The sequence below is a fragment of the Aulonocara sp. 'chitande type north' Nkhata Bay genome, linkage group LG6 (genome assembly GCF_057382095.1).
Source record: "Aulonocara sp. 'chitande type north' Nkhata Bay isolate Kocher_YH1m ecotype deep benthic linkage group LG6, A_spYH_male_GT1.1, whole genome shotgun sequence".
Taxonomy (NCBI): Eukaryota; Metazoa; Chordata; class Actinopteri; order Cichliformes; family Cichlidae; genus Aulonocara; species Aulonocara sp. 'chitande type north' Nkhata Bay.
This window is the reverse complement of record NC_141349.1, coordinates 27,635,960-27,645,198: the sequence shown is the minus strand read 5'-3', so window position 1 is coordinate 27,645,198 and position 9,239 is coordinate 27,635,960. Positions and strand designations below refer to the sequence as shown.

The 9,239-nt window shown below is 41.9% G+C and overlaps 1 protein-coding gene across 1 annotated transcript; it reads right to left on the bottom strand.

The window, feature by feature from the left end:
- Positions 1 to 254: 254 nt before the first annotated feature.
- Positions 255 to 4,741, bottom strand: LOC147327974 (transcription factor SOX-10-like). The gene is made up of 4 exons (XM_086296040.1): positions 4,622 to 4,741; positions 3,595 to 4,253; positions 2,949 to 3,220; positions 255 to 2,709 (listed from the first exon to the last, which is right to left on the bottom strand). Exons 2-4 carry the CDS (start codon positions 4,029 to 4,031, stop codon positions 1,922 to 1,924), a joined length of 1,497 nt encoding a protein of 498 aa, XP_086152166.1. The 5' UTR covers positions 4,032 to 4,253; positions 4,622 to 4,741; the 3' UTR covers positions 255 to 1,921.
- Between the last annotated feature and the right edge of the window lie 4,498 nt (positions 4,742 to 9,239).

Genomic DNA, 9,239 nt, shown 5'->3' with positions numbered 1-9,239 from the left:
TTCATTTAAAACTCCCACTTCCTTATTTTGGCGCATGTCTGCATCGCCCCCAATGCGGAGAGAGCAATGAACTTGACCTTTGAATTTTGCGTGCCATCTGAATGAGTTTAAACTGCAGCTGAGTGTGGAGGCAGGGAGGGAGCCTCAGGTGGAGAGGAGAGGGTAGAGTGAAAGGAAGGCCATGTACAAAAGTCCGAGTGTACGCTGGTTACTGAGCTGAAATTGGCCTTGCCTCTGACTCTTTACACCCACCCCTTCTCTCTTTCTGTCCCTTGCTTTCGTTGAATGGCTCTCTTTGTCTTTCTCAGTAACACGCAGTCCCCAGCCGATTAAATGTGGGGGAATTAGTAGTCAATTTTAGCCTACCACACACACAAACACACTAAACAGCTTATGGTGGTGGGGCTCTGGTTGTGTTGTTATTACAGTTCACACGTCAGCTGCGTGTTTTTAATTAATTTCTAGTTTTTTTCACCCTTCACTTGCTAACTGCTTCATATGTTATTCCTGAACACCTACCACTGCATTAAATCACTCTCACACAGGACTTTCTTTTTTATAAATAAATTGATTTAATAGATGACAACAATAATATTTCAACATTGCTTTTCTGGTAAGGAAGCAAAATACTCAAGTGAATGTATAGCAAACACTTTACAAAACTATCCAGAATTATACAAAATGGAAGAAACAAAGGTGTGACACGATGCATTATTACTTACATAAAAATATCAACTATGTGAGAAAAGGGTCAGTATAAAATGATAAAGTATGTGTCACGTAATAAAGATGAAGCTGTGGTAATGACCATTATTCACATTGGTAAAAGGGGGGAGAGGGCGCAACATAGGAAGAAAGTGTAAAAACAAAAGCGTGGCTTTGGCCCACATGTGGAGCAGAACGGCCGTACATGTGATTCTAATCCTTAAGCAGGACCCAAGCTGGCCAATTATCTTGAGAGATTTGGTTGAGACTTTGCACTTATAGATTTGAACTCTGTTAAAGGTGGATCAGGAATCTTTTAGGCACTTAGCAATCAAAAAGAAAAGTGGAAATTTGCTTTAGTCACCCATGTATCCAGTCATATTTCTCCTTTGCTGTTGGCACAAAACAAACAGAGCTGAGGTAAGTGTCCGAGACTGAGCAACAAGTCGAAATGCATCTTTTAGAGCTCTCTTTCCCTCTCTTTTTCCTATTTTTCCCCTTAAATGCTTCATTGATCACTTCAGCAAAGTTAATATGAAGGCAGGACAGTGATACAGTGAGACTGCGCTATCTACAGAGAAAGAAAAGTTGCAGCTATCCTTTTCCGGCCATGAAAAAACAACCCCAGGGATCATTGAAAGATGTCTTTTTTTTTACCCCCCAAAAGCAGTGGTGCAGATGTTGATGTGTAATATCAAATCAAACACAATAAAGTTACACCCTAGGATATCCACAATGACAATAAACTTACTACTCATATAAAATAACACAAAGACATCACAAACAACCTTTAGTTTGGTTAATAAATTCTGATTATGTCAGTCTAAACCCAGCACTTCTGGGTCAAATCGGAGTCACTCATCAATCCATTTGTCCACTTTCAACGTCTCGTTCACTTGTCTATCTTTACACCCTTTCCTGTATGTCCCAACATACGAAATTTTTGATGGCACATGTTTGTTAAGTTTTCTTCTGCTTTTGATTGGCGGGTGACCCAGGAATCACACTCTATACTGTGTGGGTATTTTTTTTTTAACTGTTTAAGGCCCCATGGATGCACATTGCATTAAACTGACTAAAAAAGTAAAAACTTCTAATATAACATCGATATGGCACGGGCATACACACACACACGCGCGCTCACACTCACATTATTTGCACACACACAGATCCACTCACACACTTCCCATATTTCCTTCTGCTCAGCTGGTCTCCCTCAAGGTCTTGTGAGTGTGGTGTAAACAGGCTGCTCCCAGTGAGTGGGGCTGTGAGAGGGTGCCACGCTGGAGGGGTCTCCTATGGTAGTGTACAGAGGCCTCTGTGTAGGGCCCATGTAGGAGAAGGCTGAGTACAGCCCAGGGGCTTGGCTGGAGTGGGCATAGTATGCCCCGGGGGCCTGGTGGTCTCCGTACTCAAACTGAGCTCTGGAGGCCAACGATGGAAATGCAGAGCCATAGTGAGGCAGGCTGAGTGGGGTGTAGGTGACATGGGTGCCTGAGGAGGGAGAGGATGAGGCTTCGGCGTAGTGTGTACCAGAGACAGATTCACTTTTGATCTGAGCCTTGGATGGGTCGGAGGAAGACGGGGAGGCCTGAGGCTGTTGTTGCTGTTTGGACAGCCAGGCGGAGTGCCCGCTTGCAGCAGCCAGGGCGTAGGCGTAAGATGAGGCCGAGGATCCAGCTGCAGGAGCCCCAGTCGCGCTCTGAGGGTGACCATTTGGAGGGAGGTACTGGTCAAACTCGTTCACGTCAAATGGCTCGATGTTGGACATCACCTCATGGCTGATCTCGCCGATGTCCATGGTGCCAAAATCGATGTGGGGTTTAGCACTTGAAGATGAGGGACCACCGGAAGACCCTTCAGCTCCAACCCCAAGGGCTCCCCTGGGCCCCCCTGATCCTCCAGGCGCTCCTGCTCCCCCCTCCCTCTTGGCATCTGACAGTTTCCCAGACTGGAGCTCTGTCTTTGGGGTGGTAGGTGGAGTTGGCGGGCTGTGACCCTGACCTAAAAGAGAAAGAAGGAGCAACATGATAAGGTGAACTTTGACATCAGATACAAAAAGGCTTTTGTTTGTTTTGTTTGTTTTGTTTGTTTTACCTAACTTAAGTTATATTTTGAAATTACAGCATAAATTAATAAGTTTCGAGATTTTTGATTTAAGTTTTGAAATTTTGGATCAGGTCTCTCGCAACGTGAAAATAATAATATCATTAAGACATCCATAGAAACGGGAAGACACCTACCAGCAGGATGGTGGTGATGATGGTGGTGGTGGTGCAGGTCACCCAGTGGAGACCCAGCCCCGCCATTGTGCTCAAGATGCACAGTCTTGTAGTGTGACTGGGAGTGGCTGGCCTCCCCTTCCCCCTGGCTATCTGACTCATTAGAAGGCATCAGTTTGCCATTTTTGCGTCTCCGGGGCTGGTACTTGTACTCCGGGTAGTCCTTCTTGTGCTGTTTTCTCAGCCTCTCTGCCTCCTCGATGAATGGCCTCTTGTCGGTCTCATTCAGTAGCCTAGGGGGCAGAAAAACAAGGACTAGTCTTATATTGCTTCCAAGTTCATTTTGAAAATATTTTTATTAAAATATGTCTGAAGATCATAAATATCTCCTGCTTTCCGAATCATGCGTAATGCATAAATATCTTTTTTTCTTTACTTCTTTGGGTTAAAATCTGTTTGTTTACTTTTAAAATTCTCTCTGTAAAGGAGAACAACAGAAAAACACCAAGTTTTTATTTCTATCCGATTTAATACCAAACAACCACAAACTGAAGCGCAAACATTTTACGCTTAAATTCAGCACCGGTACATCCTTTACGCACAAGAAATGTGCCGCTTGTATGGCCACACTGTTCCTTTTTTTTTTTTTTTTTTTTTAAATACAAACCTCCACAGTTTGCCCAGTGTCTTGCTGAGCTCTGCGTTGTGCAGGTGGGGGTACTGGTCCGCAAGTTTCCTCCTCGCCGCTTGCGCCCACACCATGAAGGCGTTCATTGGCCTTTTGACGTGGGGTTTAGCTTTGTTTCCGTTGTTTACGCGCACCGGCATTGGCACAAGTGTCCAGTCATACCCGTCCAGCACCTGACTGACCGCCTCCCTTATGCCGATCGGGAAACGATCGTCCTCTTCCTCTTCCTTGGCTCTGGGTCTGCCTCCATCATCACTGCTGCCGTCCACACAGAGCGCGGTCAGCTGCTGCTGCCCCGTCAGAGGTGAGTCCTGGCCGGGCGTGGCTCCAGGTTGAGTCGGTGACAGTGAGTGACCATCGTCTGACCCTGCGGGACTCAGCTCCGCCTCGGACAGGCTGTGCTCCTCGCCGGACATTTTTCCTTTTCAATTTCGTTAAATTATAGGACAATCCTCAAATGAAAACTTTGCCACAGAACTAACTTCTCGGAGTAATTAAATGGGTTCAAGTAAATGTCCGTGGTGTCAAGGATCCCAGTTATTGTTGACTCTTCTAAGGCAAAGACATACTGCTGCGTAAAAGTCTCCAAATGCTTTCCACCTTCAGCTGGAAATCCTTTACAGCAACAGTGGCTAAATCTAAAAACCACACAGACACAAATTTGTTACAATTATCATTTTAATTTTGGTCCGAAACAAAAGAACCGTGATTTATTTAAAGATAAACACGTTAAGTTACTTAACGGGACTAAATGTGATAAGAAAGCGATTGAAACTGAATTTCTTTTCGATAATGTCACATTCCGGAAAATAAAATTCCGCCGGTAAAATATACACATATTGTTATTATCATTATTATTATTATTATTATTATCATAATTATTATTAATCCAACTTAGTCCATACAACGTTTAATAAAACATAATAATTACGCGTTTGGCAAAAATATTAATATCAAACATTCACTTTTATGTATAAACTCTCATTTTTTAAATTACATAACTTACCAATTTAGATGTCCAGTGGTTCAGCATGGAAGTGTGTGTGGCTGACTGTAGAGCCGATGAATGGCTGCTCTGTGTGGCAACACCGGAGCTTAAAGAGCGCCTTGTGAGAGGGACAGGGAGAAAAAAAAGTGATTGAAAGTGGAAAACATTCCCAGAGAGGCAGCATTCCAGCACAACCAGCCCCGCCCTCCCAATAAGACTCTGCTCTGATTGGTCCTCTAATTATCCCGCTGCTCTCCGATTGGGCGGAAGCCACGTAGCGTTAATGGCCGTCTGTCCATCACTGCAAGGTTTCCAACGGAGAAGAGGTGAGATTTTTACCTTGGAGAGGCTTAAATGACTGTACAGTGCGCCCATTTACAGGCAGGAGAAGGCCAGCTTTGTTGGACGTGTTGACATGTTATATCAAACAAATAAACAATCATGAAGAGAGTTATTGCCCCGTGCGGTTCCTGAAGAAAAAGCACCAAATGAATTGTAAAGTTCAGTTCAGACTGAACGAAACTCTGCTTACAAAAAATTATCTTACAAATTTGAGAGATTTGGGTAAACAGAAGTTCGGGAAGAAAATCCACAGAAAAGAAAAAAAACGCACGAACGCCAGTTTAGGCAGGATGTGTTGAACGGGTTTATGGATCATGAAATCATAAACGTTATGCTAAATAATCATTTTGAATCTATATTTGACCTCATAATGATCACACAAAGCGTCATTACCTTTTTTAAGGTATCTCCTTATTCCTCGTAGTATTATCTGCAATTCATAAAACAGTCACGAAATTTATTCTATTGATTTGTATTCGTGGATGCGACTTTAAAGAGGGGAGGGGGGAACCCAAGAGTCTGAAAGGAGGGACGTCTTGAAATGATTTGAAGTTAGCTGATATGTCAGATATTACACCTTTACTTGAAATAACCTTTGACTTTTGAGAGTTATACTTCATAATTGAAATGTTAGACGAGAAATCTATCTTTAAGAGTTATTTACGCTTCTATCTGCGTGAAAATTGGAGGAACAGACAAAAAACGTGTAAAGACACCTGGATTTAAAATGATAATAATAATAACAGATAATCTCAATAAATAGTGACATCTCTTAAAACAAACTAGGTGCTATAGTTATTGTTATGATTTTAATCTAATGTTGCATTCTTCGTGTCTCCTTAACCTCCTCTTCCCGTGTCCCGCTCTGCGTTTGTTCGCGTGTTAGGATCTATTTGTAGGCTGCAGGATTGAAGGCCGCGATTTTAATGCATGATGGGAAAGATAGAGAATTGACTTAAACAGCATTTGATGCGCAAACGGACACACACACACACACACACACACACACAAAATGAATGCAACAATGACCCCTGTGTATCCTTTTGCCTCTCATGTTGAGCCCGACTCTCAGTTTTCTCCCTCTCTCTCTTCTCTCTTTGCTCTCTTTGTCTCCATCTCAGGTGAATTGTAGCCATGTGATCAAACGCCCAAGCCTCTATCCATTAACCCTCGTAAATGAAAAAAAGGGGAACAAAAAGCAGTTTTGTGCTGCAAACATGGAGAAAAAAATGATAACAGAGAGCGATGTGTGCGTCTTTCTCCCCTTATGTCCTAGCATTGACACTAGTCGCGCACACATAGAAAATACTCCGCAGCAGACGGGGACACATGGATCTCTCTGTTTCTCTCCCGCTCCGACACTTTGCTATCTTCAAACACACACTGCGGCACCTGGATATCGGCCTCGGAGGTGCTAATGGTAGGAAGTTGATGTTTGGAGGATGACGAGTTGGTAGTCGTAGTGGTGCTGGTGGTGTTGGTGATGGTGGGGGACACCTACCTACATGCTGCACCCCATCGACCAGCCCTCAGCGCTCGGACTTGCGGTGAGGCCTCCGAGTTTTGTGTTGTTGTTGTTTTGTTGTTGGTCTGCAGTAGAAAGAAAACGTGACCCGATAGTTGCTGTTTAGTTTTGTTTGTTTGTTTTCAAAAAAGAAAGTGATCAAAATTTTGTTTGCAATTTTCACATCAGCCCTGTGCAGAAGAGAGGGATGGGGGAAGTTGTGGTTTTACGGAGAGTGTTTAGTTAGTGCAGCTGGATGTGCACGACCCCCCAGGGAGCATGTCTGAAAGAGCCGTGAGGTTCCTGTGTCGCCAATTTATCAGAACGCCATTAAAATAAAAAGCAGGCAGTCGAAACCACATCCAGGTAATAATCAAAGCTTCTGCTGCTCGTTGAGGTGTATCTGATCATCTCAGCGCAAGGCTCGTCTCATTAAGTCCTTATAATCAGCGTAAGTTATTGCTACTAACATTAAGTTTCTGGAATCTGTGACGTTTTTATGTTTTATGTACTCCGTGAGTTTATCGCGTAATTATCGCGTTTTATGTTAAACGATGCAGAAAATATAACGAGATTCTTACAGCCGATTTGAACAAAATTTCCTCTTAAGATTAAAAATAAATAAATAAAATAAATAACTTTCTTCCTCTGGTTTTATCAGGCATGACAAAAAAAATCTGACCAAATTATTTTCATCATTCATGACTACATGTGCGACAAAAGTAAATGCATGATTCATTTTTATCGAAGAACATAACCGAACCAAATGTTCCTTTGTTTTTTGCCACACTGAAACAAATTAAAAAAATCAAACTTCAATTAGTGATAGTAAATTATTATTTTATTTTATTTTATTTTTTAAGCGACTATACAGGCAATAGGTAAATATTTGACTAATAATTCAACTAAAACAAATATCTGTCAGGCTGCTTAATTAAATCAAGTGTCAAATGTTTAACGAAGCCCTGTGTTTCGGTCTGAAAACTCATCACAATTTTACAAATGAATGGGCTTTTAAAAATAAATAAATAAATAAATATGTGCATGAAACGGACTGTATTTTAGTTTTGGCGCTGTGTACAAATTTGTTCATCGGTTCTAAATTCAAAAGCGTTAACAGGCCCCAGAGAGCAGCTGAAACCCACTCCCACGCCCATTTGGATTAAACTTTGTGGATGTTCACTTGGATAAAGTCTTTCTTTTTTTAAAAGTCTTTTGATATGTAGCGGAAGAAAAATAGACCGACAATTTATTTAGATAAACTCAATGATTTTGAAATGACTTTACACATATTAAAAAACAATTACTCATCGCATGGATTCTATTTGTATCTTAGATGTGATTGAATTCAGTTAAAACGAAGTCGAGCTCCTTTAATTTATTGGGGGCAGTCTGCAGTGCCAGCTGTGATTCACTGTCATATAAAGGGACAGTATTTTATAGCATTTACGACTTTCACTTTTCTTCCTCTTCCTCTTCTTCCTTATACTGAAGCTTATGTTTCCCTACGTGCAACCATGATATTTGGATGTGCGTTAAAAGTCCCCTTTTAAAAAATAATCAAAAACTTAAAAGATTCTTAAAAAGCAAAGGTTTAAAAGTCACGTGGGGCTTTGTAAACATCTAATGTCAAGACCTCGCCTATTACACCTGCTGCTAAAACCAAAGATCACCTTCATCTCTTTAGAGCTGACTCATTTTTGCACAGATAAAAAAACAAACAAAAAGACAAACAAACAAAACAAAACAAATGAGAAAGAGACAAATTTTATCTGAAATCTAAACCCCTCATGCACTTTCTGGCATTTTATATGTCCTGTGTGAAACTCTCATGAGCCCCAGGGCAGCTGTAACTATTTAGAAAATAGAGCTCACATGGTCGCATCAGTCCCTGCGCTAACCTGCCATGTGACTGCAGTAATGGGCCTCTCCATGGCTGCACAGACCACTGTGTCACAAGAGCTTGTTTCCTGTGGCTCCTCGGGGAGAGGATGGCAGGACGAGGTCCCATGATCAGCAGGGAGGTCAAAGATCCTGATCAACAGGCGGGTCAAAGAGCCATTCTTCAGGTGCACACTGAGCATTTTCATGTATGAACAACATGAAGCTGCTTCAGATGAGTTTATTTCGGAAGAACCTTTTCTTTTGGGTGTTTCGTTTGTTTGTTTGTTTTTTGTGAAGACAGTAACTTAGATGGTCAGGTGGTGGGAGGAAAAGGAAAGTAGGAAAAGAGAGAGCACCCTCCAGCTTTGGCCGTAATACTTGAACGGCTCCCAGGGGGAAATTCCTGAAATTTGATGATGGATAGAGAGAAAAAGCAAGAGAGAGGAAAACTGGCAGATGCAGATAATATGAGAGAGAGAGAGAGAGAGAGTGTGTGTGAGAAGGATGCAGATAAGGAAAGCATGCACAGCGGTCAAATATTCACATGCTGGGTCACATTCTGCATCAAACTGGTGCATAATTGATGGAAGGCATTCATTCTGATGTCAATAGGCACATTTGGCCTGAAATGAATGGCGTCATTTGTTCCGAATGATGGCAAATGTAGAAAAAAGAAGAAAAGAATCTGAAATTATATTTGAGAAGTGGCACATTTAAGCCGTAGTTTCATATTTCACCACAAAATATTCCTATGAGATTGAAGCAGTCTCATATGTTTGGTTCCTCTGTGTTTTCTTACTTAGTACAAAATGTGATTCATAAACACTCTTAGTTCCTCTGAGAGTCTTTACCAAAACACAAAAGAACAGTCGAGGTCAGTGCATTAGCTTGGGGATTTCCAGCTCT

What these genes read in the sequence shown, in the direction of transcription:
- LOC147327974 (XM_086296040.1), bottom strand. Translation starts at nt 4,031, where the DNA reads ATGTCCGGCGAGGAGCACAGCCTGTCCGAGGCGGAGCTGAGTCCCGCA. An exon ending in ACACTGGGCAAACTGTGGAG is followed by an intron (nt 3,221 to 3,594) that starts GTTTGTATTTAA and finishes TCTGCCCCCTAG; the next exon opens with GCTACTGAATGAGACCGACA. An exon ending in TCATCACCACCATCCTGCTG is followed by an intron (nt 2,710 to 2,948) that starts GTAGGTGTCTTC and finishes TTTCTCTTTTAG; the next exon opens with GTCAGGGTCACAGCCCGCCA.